This window comes from Panthera onca, chromosome D3 (genome assembly GCF_046562875.1).
Source record: "Panthera onca isolate mPanOnc1 chromosome D3, mPanOnc1 haplotype 2, whole genome shotgun sequence".
In the NCBI taxonomy this organism is placed as follows: Eukaryota; Metazoa; Chordata; class Mammalia; order Carnivora; family Felidae; genus Panthera; species Panthera onca.
Window position 1 is genome coordinate 21,438,078 of NC_138350.1, and position 14,452 is coordinate 21,452,529.

Below are 14,452 nucleotides of genomic sequence, written 5' to 3' on the forward strand. Positions count from 1 at the left end.
CCTCCCCCACAGTACTCTTGGGCACTCCAGGTTTCCCAAGGGTGATAATAAAAGCAGAGAGCAGTTTGGCATGAAGAACTCAGAATACTCAATACTCTTATGGTGCCCCCAGGTATTGTGAGAAGGGATATGCCAGCTCCTGCTCTGGAAAGTGTATAAGCTACCCTACTTTGCAGTCTCCTTCACTATCCACCCCCATGTTCCTATCACCATAGCAACCCATTCCTATGATAAGCAGCATATGAGAGAAGGAAGGAAAGAGCTTATGAACTTGACCAGTCCAGTTTTGTCACCAACTTAGAGAGTTCTTTGAGATCTCCTCCAGCAAGAGTTTTGATTCTCCGTGGCTCTTGGCACTCCATGGTGCAGACATCAGAAGCAACTGTACCGCCAATATCATCGTCACCACTGTTATACTTAATTTTATTCTTTGATCAAGAAAGGAAATTAAACAATGAGGAATATGTACCAGAAAAAAAATTAGAGCTGCCAATTTCAGCCAGGTTGCAGAATACAAGCGTAGTATGCAAAAATCAGTTGTATTTCTACACATTGACAAGGAACATTCAAAAAATGAAATTAAGAAAACAATTTCATTTACATCAGCATCAAAAAGTAAAATACTCAAGAATAACCTTAACTAAAGTAGTGCACGGTTTGTACACTGAAAACCACAAAATACTGTTGAAGGAAATTAAAGACTACATAAGTGAAAAGACACCTATGTTTATGTTTCAGAAGGCTTAATACTGTGAAGGTGGCAATATTCCCTAAAGTGAGCCACAATTTCAGTGCAATCTCTACCAAAATCCCAACTGCTTTTTTTTGCAGAAGTGGACAAGCTGATCCCAAAGTTCATGTGGAAACACAAGGGACTCAGAATAGCCCAAACAATCTTGGAAAAGTAAAATGAAGTTAAGGAAGACTCACACTTCCTGATTTCAAATTTAATACTAAGCTGCTGTAGTCAAAAACAATGTGGTACTGGCATAACGATAGACATACAGACCAATGGAATAGAATTGAGAGTCCAAAAATCCACTCAACTATGGTCAAATGATTTTCAACAAGTGTACAAAGACCATTCAATGGGAAAAGAATAATCTCTTCAACAAATAGTGCTGGGACAAGTGTACTACAACATGGATGAACCTTAAAAACATTATGCCAAGTGAAAGAAGCCAGTCTCAAAAGACTCTATGATTCTCTTCATATGAAATATCCGGAACAGGGAAATCTATAGAGATAGAAAGTAGATTTGTAGTTGCCAAAGGCTGGAGTAGGGGAGCAGGGAATGGGAAATGACTGCTAACGGGTACAGGGGTTGTTGTTTTTTTTTGGGGGGGGTGATGAAAATGTTCTATAATTAGATAGTGCTGATAGTTGCACAACCTTGTGAATATACTAAAAATCACTGAATTGTACACTTCAAGGATAGTGAATTTATGGTATGTGAATTATAACACCACAGGTTTTTAAATTTTTAAAAAATTATTTATTTTTGAGAGAGAGAGCGTGCAAGAGGAGGAGGGGCCGAGAAACAGGGAGAGAGAGGATCTGAAGTGGGCTACACGCTGAAAGCAGAGAGCCCAACACAGGGCTTGAACCCATGAACCATGAGATCATGACCTGAGCCAAAGTTGGATGTTTAACTGAGCCACCCAGGCACTCCTAAAGTTTTTTAATTTAAGAAGGAGACAAAAATGCCCAAAAGTATAGATGGGAAGTATACTGTCTCAGATTGCTACCCAGAGTGTCATCAGAACTCTGGTGAGGCACCCCCAATTCCCCTCCATCTCCCCTTTTCAGTCCATCCCCATCTCACCTTACAGCCATCTGAACCCTTCCTACTTGCCTCTCCCCAGCAACAGTCACCCCATGGTGATGCTTCTCCTGGGCGCCCTCTGTACTCACCCAACTGGTTCTGGTATGACCTATCTAGGGGAAGGTGGACAGAAATGTGACCATGCTGTGGCCCAAGGGGCCTGAGGGGCAGCCTTTTCACATTTCTTAGTAACCGCCTAGAAGGAGGGATTCCAGGGTGTGGTGTGGGTCGCCCCATCTGCCCCCCTGCCACTGTTTGCTTCTGTGGCAGTTGCCATGTTCCCCTGAGAGTTTGGCAAGCTAGTAGCTAAATACAATCTGGGGATTTACTTGGAGAAGACATGTACTGGGTTTGGGGGTTGGAGGTTCTCCTTTGCCAGGGCCTTTGTTTCAGAGGAGGAAAATGAATTCTGCTGGCCTCAAAACACTCTGTAGCCCGAGGGGTGTGGACCCAGGCTTCCTAGCACACGATGATGATTTAGACCATTTATTGAGCACTTACAATGTTCCAGACACAATGTGCCTGGAACAAATGTGCCTTCCAAGGGAAGGCGAGGTTGGGCTGTGGTTCTGCTGCAGGTTCCACAATCAAACAGGTTTGGGTTCATATCTTGGCTCCCCTTTTCCTGGCTGAGTGACCTCGGAAAATTTTCTTAATCTCTCTGATCTTCCATTTGTTTGTAGAATGGGGATACCCTTATCTATTTCCAAATGGTCCAATAATGATGTAATAATACTCAGAGGAAATGCTCCACAAATGGGAGACTGTGAGCTCCATGCAAGCAGAGACCTAATCCATCTTGTTTACTGCAATATCTCCAGCATTGCACACACTCCTCACTTTCCCACCCCCATGACTTTGCCCATGCTGGTCCCTCCACCTGGAATGCCCTTTCCTCTACTCCAATCCACTAACTCACATCCTTCCTTTAGCTCAAATACCACTTGCATCCCATTAGGGTGACTTCTGTGTCTGGGTCCTCTCCCTGATTAGGATGGAAACTCCTGGAGCTGAGACTGTGCAACAACAGAGCACTTAATTGCCTGGGCTTAACTCTGGCTAAGTTACTTAACTTCTCTATACCTCAATTTGCTTGTCTGTAAAACAGGCTTAATAATGGTACCTACCCCTAGGGGTGTTCTGAGGCTTCAATGAGGTAATGCATTTAGGATGGAGCTTGGCATGGAATAAGCCTTCAATAAGTGTAGTGAACCCGCACTGTTCAATATGGTAGCCACAAACCACATGGGGTGATTTAAAGTAAAATTCATTAAAATTAATCAAAATTGAATTTAATTCAATTCACACTTAAATTTCCCAGCCTCACTAACCATTTTCCTATCTAACTAGAAGCTACCAAATATGTCCAATAGGACAGCCCAAATACAGAACATTTCCATCATTGTGGAAAGTTCTATTGGATGCTGCTATGAATGATGATGCTGTGGGCGCAATAGGCACTCATCCTGGCCCTCCCTGCCCAGCCTCTGATGTCCCTAGAAATAACTGGGGCACCTCACATTAGAGGGATGAGGGAGAGAAAGGAGACTGGTGGGAAATAGGCAGGATTAGGGGCTAATGAGAGAGCAGTGGAGAAACCCAATCTCCATCTGCCACCAGCCTGGCAGGAAGTGGGTGTGGACAGCAGCCGGGGGCTTTGCAGAAAGACGCTGGAATGTGAAGTGGGGTGGGGCTGAGGTGTGGAGTTACCTAACTGCTCCTGAGTATGCCTGGCCAGGTGCCTCAGATGGAAGGAGATGGCCAAAGATGTCCCCCCTTCTCCTGGGCCAGACTCTATCAGGGCCCAGAGCAAAGAAGGTGTGCAGCACTAACTGATGTCAGCTGGCCTAAAGAAGTCCCAAGATAGTCCAGGGATGGGAACACAGGATGCTTACAGACAGGGAACCTGGGAGAGCCCTGGGCTAGCCAGGGGCCATTTCAGCCCACCTGGACCACCTCAAGTCCTGGAAGAGGTGACCACATGGATATGCTGTGATCTCAAGCAGATGCACTTCTGGTTTCTTTATAGATAGCCATTGACAATGTGGCCTCTGCTCTCTTGGAGTTTCTGGCAGCTGGATAAGAATAATCCCTTAGATGTTATGACCCTTGACAGTCTATATGTCTCCTTAGATCTTCCCTCTGACTGCATAAGGACAGGGCAAGCACTGATAGCCCCATTCCATAAATGAGACAAGTGACATTCAGAGATGTTACCCTGAAAGGGATGTCTCATAGAGGAATGGGGAGGAGGGCCGGGCCTCGCAAGCATGTCTAATGGTGGAACACCAAGCAGCATGACAGAAATTAAAAGGCAGGGAAATCCTCTGGGCTTCCTTCATCACCTTGCATACTTGGTGGACACCCCTCACTGATCAGGTGTTTGAAATCCCAAGGGTGCCTGGGTGGCTCAGTAGGTTAAGCATCCGACTTGACTCTGTCTCCTTAGATCAGGAGACAGATTTTGGCTCAGGTCATGATCTCACAGTTTGTGAGTCTGAGCCCTGTTTTGAGCTCTGTGCTGACAGTATGGAACCTGCTTGGGATCCTCTCTCTCTCCCTCTCCCTCTCTGCCCCTACCCAGCTTGTGCACACTCTCTGTTAAATAAATAAACATTTAAAAAATCTCAAAAAACACCCTCACTGTCCCCCAAGACTATCAATATGCACCACCTCTCTCTTAGGGCCCAGGGCATGAGGGATCACAGTGATGGGAAAGCAGGCAACAGGGTGGGGGTGCTCAGCCCTTCCTCATGCTGAAGGTTCAGGGCCAGCATTGCATCATAGAAATCCTATGATCCTGTGGAAAAAAACAAACCTTCAGCAAGGACACATTTGAGTTCCACTTTTCTGCCCTAGCCTGTCTCTTCTTAAATATGGATGCTTGATGAAAAAGGATGTGAGTTTCCCACCCCCAACAAACTGAATGAATTATTTACTGGACTGGCCAAGTCCCTGACTCTTACCAGTCAGAGCTGTGTGTAGGGGGTGACCTTTGCATAACTCCAGGTGTGGGGTCTCTTCATTAGGGAGATGGGGAGACTGAGGATGGGAGAGAAAGAATGCCTGCAGGGAGAAGTCCTCACTCCTCCTGACATTGCCCCCTTCTCTAGAGGTCTGGGAGCATGGATGGAGGTTTTACAGGCACCCAGCCTGGACAACCATGCCCTCTGGCATGCTATCCTGTGCCCGCCTGCCCCCCAGACCTGTCTCAGAGCCAAACACGGGACCTCACTTAATCCCAATTATGTAATGTGCAATCCAACAGTTGGCTAAGGAGGAGGGGCCTGGAGCCACACCCAGGAGTGGGGCAAAAGGCTCTAGCTGGGTCAGGGCCACAGATCAAGCTTGGCTTCTGCCTGAAGCGGCCCCCACTCCTCCAGCCGCATCCAGACACCATGAGTGGCCGAGTCGGAGACCTGAGCCCCAAGCAGGCAGAGACCCTGGCCAAGGTGAGAGACCCTTTCCCTGGAGCCCCAGAAGAAAAGGGTTGAAGGGCAAGGGGAGGGGGTGGCCAGAGCCCTGGCCCACTCTGTTGGCTTAGAGTGTCTTTGATATTTTCCCTTTACTGTCACCTTACCCAGGGCCATGCTCCAAAGCGGCCAGGGACATCAGTTCTGTCCAGGGCAGGAGTTGATGGAACAGTACTGCATCCAAGCAATAATAGTGTGTGTGCCAGATCAAACTTGACTTCTCATGTAGGAACCAGAACTAGAGAGCTCTACCAAACAGCTGCCCCCTTCCTATCCCTCCCAGGCCCCTTAGGTGGGAGACTAAGGATGCTAATGGTCTGCACCTCTGAGTCTGTTCCCCCTCCTTCCCCAGGACCCTGAAAGACAAACTGTCTGGAAGAGCGAGATAGGGCAGGGTGTGTTGTCATCCCCATGGTCAATGGGGAAGGGGACACGTAATCACTAACCATGCTTTTGTAGAAAATGGAATGAAAAAAGGCAGAAGCCTTGGTGAGTCAGCACATGGAAAGAACTATGGATACCTCCATACTCCAATCCACTTGCCCACATCCCACCCACTAATTTATCCTTTCTTTCATCCAACCCTGCACCCCACCCACCCATCTATCCATCCCCCCTGCTCTCTATTCACCCACCAATCTCTCCTTTCTCTACTCAACTATCTCTCTCTCCTTCCATCCATTGATTTCTCCTTCCTTCTTTTTCCATCCACCCACCCATTCCTCTATTCATTCTTCTTTCTATTCATTTACTTAGCATCTATCCTTACTTGCATTCACCTACCCATCTATCCATATATCCATCCAATGATCCATCTCTCCTTCTACCCATCTGCCCACCCATCCTTCTACCATTATGCACCAGACTGAATGTGTAAGAGAAGGGATGATGAAAATAATTATTGGGTCTGGAGGCAAAGGCTAAGTGCAGAAGCCACTTTAACCAGCATCTCCCTTCCCAGTTCCGAGAAAATGTGCAGGATGTGTTGCCTGCCCTGCCCAATCCTGATGACTATTTCCTTCTGCGCTGGCTCCGAGGTGAGGGCAGAGGTTGGGGGGTGGGGGGCGGATCAGGTTGAGGGGCAGCAAGAGGGGCCTTGTCCCAACTGTTCCACAACAACTCATGGCTCTCAGAATCCAGCCATGCCATCTCACTTCATATGTTCAGGTCCAGGAGAAGGGAGGGTGCAGAGAATGAAGGTCCTTCCCCAGGCCCCCAGTGCCATGCCTAGCTCCTCACAGCCCAGAACCAGGACGAGGTAACCACAAGGTAGCCTCTCTGTCGCCTCACACCTTCCTTCCATCTTCACACAGCTCGAAATTTTGACCTGCAGAAATCAGAGGCCATGCTCCGCAAGGTGAGACGCATCCACCCACAGAGATTTGGGGAAGGGCTTTGTGGGGGGCAATCCATGTCTTGAGCCCCCATCTCAGAGGTGCTGGGAGCCTGTGAGACCTTACCTCTCCTCTCTCTTTCAGTACATGGAGTTCCGGAAGTCCATGGACATTGATCACATCCTTGATTGGCAGCCCCCAGAGGTGAGCCAACAGCCCCCCCACCACACACACATCCCAAGTTTTTACAGACACAGCATTCAAACAGCCTCTGGCTCACTGGAAAGCATGAGTGAAGGCCAGAAAGCCTGGGAAGCTTGTGGAACTGCCCACAGGCCTACAGGCACCTCTCCTATGATAATTATGAATATTTTCTGGGTGTTTATGAGATTCTGACCTGAGTTAAAACTTTAGCCGCATGAACTTATTTAGTCCTCACAGCTCAATGAGGTGGGTGCAAGTGTCCCCATTTTACAGATGCGGACACTGAGGTCCAGCAAAGGTTAAGCAGCCTACCCAAAGTCCCACAGCCCCAATGTGGAGCTGGGATTTGAATTCATGAAGCTGGGTTCTTCACCACCACAGTCAGCTTGTGCCTCTGAGCCCTCACCTCTAGGGTCTTGCTCAGAACATCCTGTCTGGTGGGAAAGAAACTTAACCCACTAAGGAGTTGGAGTGAACAGTCCCACCCATTGGCACCTTAGTAAAACAATGGACATGGTTGCATTTGTAGAGCGTGAACTGTGGGCCAGTCACTGATACTGGGGAGTTTCCCCAACAGTCCCCTAAGGGAGGAAGTATCTAAACCATTTTACAGAAGAGGGAATGGAACGGGACTCAGAGAGATAGTGTCACTTGTTCAAGGATGCACAACAAGGAAGCAGTAGTGTCTGTATTTGAACCAGATATGTTGACCTTCAGAATCCATGTTTTCCATCACTAAACCTAACTTCTCTCAATGGAAAAGAACGTGGGAGATGTTGCAGGGTGGGGGGTGGGGGGTACTCCAGAACATTAAGGACTCCAGAAGCCTTCAGCCAGGCCCAGGTAAGGCCTGGCTCTGCCATGTACTCATTGTAAGGCCCTCCCTTGAAGGTCCCTTAGTTTTCTCACCTGGACAATAGTGCCACCTTCAGGGAAGGGACAGTGATTGTATCATGTTGTGTGTAGGCTTGGGCCACCCAAGTTAACCTAGTCTGGGGGTCTCCGGGAGGTGAATAATGCCAAGTTCTGTGTATCTTTTCCATGCCCAGGTGATCCAGAAGTACATGCCTGGAGGCCTGTGTGGCTATGACCGGGATGGCTGCCCCGTGTGGTATGACATCATTGGACCGCTTGACCCAAAGGGCCTGCTCTTCTCAGTCACCAAGCAGGACTTGCTTAAGACCAAGATGAGGGACTGCGAGCGCATCTTGCATGAGTGTGACCTGCAGACAGAGCGGGTAAGGCCAGCTCCTGTGTGGGGAGGTGAGGCTGCCAGGGAACATGGTCCCAGGAATACACCTGTGCTCTCTACTATCACCATCAAAGAACTCTGGAGTTTAATTTCAGCTCTGCTGCTTCCTAGCTGTGTGGTCTTGGAGAGTGGTCTCCCCTCTCTGAGCCTGTTCCTCACCTATAAATAATAAATAATGGTTGCAAAGATTAAATGAGATAATGCAAATGTATGGCTCAGCACACACAGCCTCATGCATATTTCTCAACCCTAGTTACTGTTATTCCCTCTGAGGCTGCCCCTTCTGTTCCTTCTGTCTGGATAACTCTACTTCCAGCACACCCCTACCTCCCACACTCCCCTTGGCTCTTTCCCTTCTATCTTTCATGTCTCAAACTTAGATGTCACCTTCTCTGATGTCCCCGTCATATATGGGTTAACATATATTCTCACAGTTCCTGTGCTGTTTATTTGCAGCGTCTATCTCAGAACTTATAGTGATCTGGTTGCTTGTCAGTCTCTCTAAGCAGGCTGTGAACCCTTTGAGGACCAGAACTGTGGATTATTGAGTATTATATGTTATACTCTCAGTGTCTGGCACAAAATAGGTGCTTCATAAATATCAGTTGGACAAATGGAGGGATGAATGGATGATTGAATGGCAGTAAGAAAGAATGGATGGGTGAATTGATGGATGGGTGGGCCAATTAATGGATGAATGGACAAATGGATGGATGGATGGATTATAAATGGATAATGGATGAATGGATGGATGGATGGGTGGGTGGATGTGTGGGTAAATGCATTCACTGTTTTGTTCACTTGTTCAGAGTAGGGGACAGGAAGAATCTCTGAGGGGTCATGTGCTAGGGTCACCATTTCCCAAGTTTTGAGCCTGCACCCTAAACCTGGGTACTGGTCTTTATTTTCATCCTTGCAGCTGGGAAAGAAGATTGAGACCATTGTGATGATATTTGACTGCGAGGGCCTGGGACTGAAGCACTTCTGGAAACCTCTGGTGGAAGTGTACCAAGAGGTGAGGAGAAGGCCCCTGGGTGACCCCTGCCTACTTTATTGATGAGTTCGGTCTGCAGTGACCTTCTTGCTCACTCAGAGCCAGGATTTGGTAAAAGACAGTGGACTTTCTGGGCCCGAGCACTGTGACTCAGGACCTAAATGGCCTTAATGTGTTTCCTGAAAGAGCCCACAAATCAGGCCTCAGATTCAACACTGTACTGACACCACCAGGACCACCTTCTGCCAACCCTTCCCAGCTCTGTCATCCCTAGCTCTGTGACTCCAGCAAGTCACTTCACCCCTCCATGTTTCAGTTTCCTCACCTACAAAATGGGGACACTGATATTCTGCATTTCAAAGGGATGTAGGGATATTCCAGTGAGTTGATATATAAAATGTGTACACAGTGCTTGGCAAATAATGAACATTTAATATACAATAGTCATTAATATTGCTATACTATAATTACTATAAGATTTACTCTAAAAATAATTATTATTAAAATGTGGTTGTTATAGTCTGAGGTGCGAAGCTGTCCTCCAGAGGCCAGTGGAGGTGATGAAAAGAAGGGAAACCCTCTATCTCTCTTTGAACACTCCAGATGGGAGATTGCAAAGGTGATGGGGATAGGAGAAGATGAGATGTAGGCTCTGATGGGGTCTTTCTTGGTTCCACAGTTCTTTGGCCTCCTTGAAGAGAATTACCCGGAGACCCTGAAGTTCATGCTCATTGTGAAAGGTGTGGCAAGTGACTTCACTTTTTTGTACCTCTGTTTCCTCATTTGAGCCCTGGGGACAACAAAAGTGCCTTCTTTCCTGGGTAGTAGTGAGGCAGGTTGGTTGCTTGGCTTCATAAAAATCACTTAGAGTGCTTGGAACAAAGTAAGTGCTCCATAAATAGCGATTTCTATGGTTGGCCTTACTGCAAGAAGAGGCAGTTCCAACACTAGCTCTTCTAGGAATCCTCCCTCTTTTCTCCCACCCACATTGATCTCTCCATTCCCAAACTGCTTGTGGTACTGGCATCTGGAACATTCAAGTCTGGCCTCTCCTGTCTGCTGTCTTCTGGAGGCCTCTAGTTGTCTTATGTGTGTTCATCCTGTTTTTTTTCCTGAGTTGTCTGCTCCTTGAAGGCAGGGCCTCTGATTTTCCACTTCTGTTGTATCTTTTGTAGGCCTGGGACCATGTGGATGTTCAATAGGTATTTGTGTTGTTGTTTGAGTGGATTGGTAGATGGAAGAGTGTGTGGATATTTGATGGTTGGCTGGTTAATTGGTTGATTTGTTGATTAGCTGCTTAGTTGATTGTCTAGTTTACTGGCAAGTTGGTTGGCTGTCTAGTTGAATGACTGGTGTTTGGTTGGATAGTTGGTTGGTTGGTTGGTTGGTTGGTTGATTGGGTGACTGGTTGGTTTGTTGTATAGTTGTTAGTTTGGTCGACTGAGTGATCAGCTGGCATTTTTGGTTGAGTAGGTAGGTGAGTAGTTAGTTGGCAGATTGGTTGGTTGGCTGACTGGTTTGTTGTTTGGCTAGATCTTCCGCTGGCTGCAGAAGGTAATTGGCTGGGTGGTTAGCTGGTTGCTTAACAGGCTGATGGGTTTTCTGGTTGGCTGATTTGATAATTGGTTGTTTGACTATTTGGTAGGTTGGCTGACTGGTTGGTGGTTGACTGGTGGGCTGAATAGAAGATAAGTTGATTGACCATTCTGTTGGTTTGTTGATAGACTGGATGAATGATTGGGTGGTTGGTTGGTTGCTTGCTTGTTGGCTGGTTGACCAGTTGGTGAATGGTTTGTCAGGTGCAGGGCATTTTCCAATTGACTCCTCCATATGATTGGCTATGAATGTTATGGAGAGAATGGCCCAATGGAATTATTTTCTCCTCCATTATCTCTGCTTATATCTCTCCAGCCACCAAACTGTTCCCTGTGGGCTACAACCTCATGAAGCCCTTCCTGAGTGAAGACACTCGCAGAAAAATTATAGTATTGGGAAGTAAGTAATTCCAGTTCTATCCCCTGAGCTCTGTGCCACTTAGACTCAGAAATGTGTCCCCAAAAGTGAAGCGAAATGTATTTTACACGACAAAGTCTTTCCAGTTACCTCTGCTTCATTCCCTGTCTTTGGTGACTAAGGCCTTCACACCTTCTTCTTTATCAGTTTCAGTTTGGTTGATAGTCAATCAACCAATGAGCCTATGAGCCTCATTTTCCCTTCAACACTCAACACCTCAGTGTTTCTAAAGCCAATTTGGGCTGGGGAGGATGAGGAAGAACAGTAGAAGAGAAGATGTGATTCAGAGAAGGAAAGGTCAATAAATGCCACTTATGTGCTGTATGGTCCCCCACAAGGTCCTTGACCTCATAAGGCTTTAAAGTCTCCTTGAGAAGGGAACCTGGGTGACTCAGTAGGTTAAGCATCCAGCTTTGGCTCAGGTCATGATCTCATGATTCGTGGGTTCGAGCCCCACGTCAGGCTCTGTGCTGACAGCTCAGAGCCTGGAGCCTGCTTTGGATTCTGTCTCCCTCCCTCTCTACCCCTCCCCCACTCACGTTCTGTCTCTCTCAAAAATAAACATTTTTAAAAAATAAATTCTTCTTGAGACAATTAGATAATTCTTATCTTCATTACTCATGACTGGAAGACCCTCAAAAATGTGCCAACCCATCACCTAGGAGGAAACATGTTTCCATAGCAACATAATGCTGAAAGACACTTCCTGCAGTCTGAGGCCTGGGAAGCTGAGGAATTGGCCCTGGAAGCCTAATCCTTGTAGGGTTTCTCCCCAAGCTCAGGTCCCCCTGGTGGGAATGAGGGGCTGACAAGTCCCCTCCATGTCTGGTAACAACTCTTCAACCCCTCTGCCCACAGGCAACTGGAAGGACGGTTTGCTGAAACTAATCAGTCCCGAGGAACTGCCTGTTCAGTTTGGGGGGACTCTGACTGACCCAGATGGGAACCCCAAATGTTTAACTAAGGTATAAAGAGCCCCAGACAGGGGAGGGGAAAGGAATAGAGCTGAGTTCCTTTCTCACCCAATCATTCATTCCACAAATGTCTATGGAGAAACCCCTGTGAGCCAGGTATTGAGCTAGACAGTCCCAGCCCTACCATCACCGGGCTCTCAGAAGCTGTATAGGCAAACAAGAAATGAGGAAAATTTGACTCAGAGGGATGAACTGGAAGGGGAAGTTTCCAGAAGAGGCCTTGACCCTGTAGGGTCAGGGAAGGTTCCCCAGGGGGTGGGAGAGGACGGGGTGAGCAGGATACTTCCAGAAGATGTTGAAAGCATCTCAAGCAGATGAAACAGCGCAAACAATGCAATGGCCAAAAGAGAGAAGCAAGCCCATTTTGTCCTGTGTCTGCAGATTAACTATGGTGGGGAGATCCCCAAGTCCATGTATGTGCGGGACCAAGTGAAGACTCAGTATGAGCACTCAGTGCAGATCAACCGTGGCTCCTCACACCAGGTGGAATATGAGATTCTGTTCCCAGGCTGTGTCCTCAGGTAAGCGCCAGGCCACCAACCCATCCCTGGCTGTGTCTTAGACCCTCAAGTTCCCATCAGACTGAGCAGGAACTTGTCCTCCTCCCGCTCATCCAGGTGGCAGTTCTCATCTGATGGTGCAGACATTGGTTTTGGTGTTTTCCTGAAGACCAAGATGGGGGAGCGACAGAGGGCTGGGGAGATGACAGAAGTGCTGCCCAGCCAGCGCTACAATGCCCACATGGTGCCTGAGGATGGGAGCCTTACCTGCTCAGAAGCTGGTGTATGTAAGTCTACACTGGCTGGGCCCCAGCTCTGGAAGGCCACCTGTCTCACAGTTTAGAGGGAGAAAAATAGGGTCAGTGACCAACCCCTTCCCCAGGAACATACAGCCTAGGTTAGTGCTATTCATTCACACAGTTGTTCATTCAGGCCCCACTCTCAAGCATTTGCCACACACCAAGAGCCAGAGACACATAGGCCTTGCAGGGAACGAGAGCACTCAGGACACAGGCAGAGAATAGGGCAGATGCAACATTTTGCAGGAGGAAACTGGGGCTCTGAGAAGTAAATCAACTTGTCCAGAGCCACAGAGCTGAGTGTGATGCCAAGGTCCCACCTCAGCTTCATGGTAGCTGCATTACACTGGGCAAAATCTTACCAATCCAGACCCTTAGCTTGCTCATCTGTGAAGCAGAGGTTACAAACCCTGCCTTTTGGGGTGGTTGTGAGGAAGTAGAGGGTGTACACAGGCCTTAGCCAGCATCTCACTTTATCCAAGGAGGCTGAGAGGCCTTTGACATTCTCAACTGCCCACCCCACACCTCTATCATGCGATGTCCAGGTGTAGAGACAATAGGATGCAATGGCCATTGTTCTCATTGTCGGTTGGAGCAACTAAAGCCAGCCTGGGCACATGCCAAGAGGAGGTCAGTGTCTGTTTACAGACATGGCTCCCATGGGAAAGGGACAGGAGTAGTGAGAACTTGCTCCAGCTTAGCAAACACAGCAATTAGGAATAGAGCCTGTCATCCCTCTGGTGGCCAGGGCAGAGACATGGGGAGTATGAAGCCAGATCTAACTGCCCATCTGTCCATTTGTTCCCCCAGATGTCCTGCGCTTTGACAACACTTATAGCTTTGTCCACGCCAAGAAGGTCAGCTTCACAGTGGAGGTGCTGCTCCCAGACGAGGGCATGCAGAAGTATGACAAGGAGCTCACCCCTGTCTAGGCAGCCCCCCCACTTCTCAGAGACCCCTGACCCTCTCCTTTGTCTATCTATATACTATCCCTTCAGAAATTGATCATTACTCCTCTTGACACTGAGACTAGTGAGTAGAGAAAAAGCTGCCTTGGGGAAGACTTATATGCTGTGGTTAGATCAGGAAAGGTATGAGAGGCACAGTTTTGGAGGATGCCAAGATTGCATAGGGGAAGAAGCGAGGCAAAAGCAAGAGGTGAATGTCACTGAAACCCAAGAAATAGGAAATGAATCCTTAGCTTTTGTCCTCACTTCTTCTAAGGCATTTGTGCGTGTGTTTGAATTTCTTCCCTATCATCTATGAGCCACGTGGGTTACAGGTACATCTAAATTCTTTTTACTTCTACTCCATATACAGTAGATGCTCAGTGTATACTTGTGAAGTTGAATTAAGGTAATGAGCAAGTAATTCATGGGTATGCCTGACAAGAAGGAATCTTACCCGGAGCAGGTTTCAGCACCTCGGACAGAGACAGGGCTGTGGAAGCAGGGGACTCTCCTGCAGGACCCAGGTGATGTAGCCCCCAGGCTTCTGGGAGTGGCTGCCCCCTCAGGTAGGTAGGAGATGCCTGCATAAGGCTTTGTCGGACTCAGCACACAGCTTTCCCAACCCATCACTCTG

At 47.8% G+C, this 14,452-nt stretch overlaps 1 protein-coding gene across 1 annotated transcript; it reads left to right on the plus strand.

Moving 5' to 3' along the window:
• Positions 1 to 5,140: 5,140 nt before the first annotated feature.
• Positions 5,141 to 14,058, plus strand: LOC132665565 (SEC14-like protein 3). The gene is made up of 12 exons (XM_060612713.2): positions 5,141 to 5,277; positions 6,260 to 6,335; positions 6,612 to 6,655; positions 6,777 to 6,836; positions 7,886 to 8,074; positions 9,008 to 9,103; positions 9,762 to 9,822; positions 10,994 to 11,077; positions 11,954 to 12,060; positions 12,451 to 12,590; positions 12,687 to 12,856; positions 13,679 to 14,058. The coding sequence occupies exons 1-12, from the start codon at positions 5,224 to 5,226 to the stop codon at positions 13,798 to 13,800; spliced, it is 1,203 nt and encodes a 400-aa protein (XP_060468696.1). The 5' UTR covers positions 5,141 to 5,223; the 3' UTR covers positions 13,801 to 14,058.
• Positions 14,059 to 14,452: the final 394 nt, after the last annotated feature.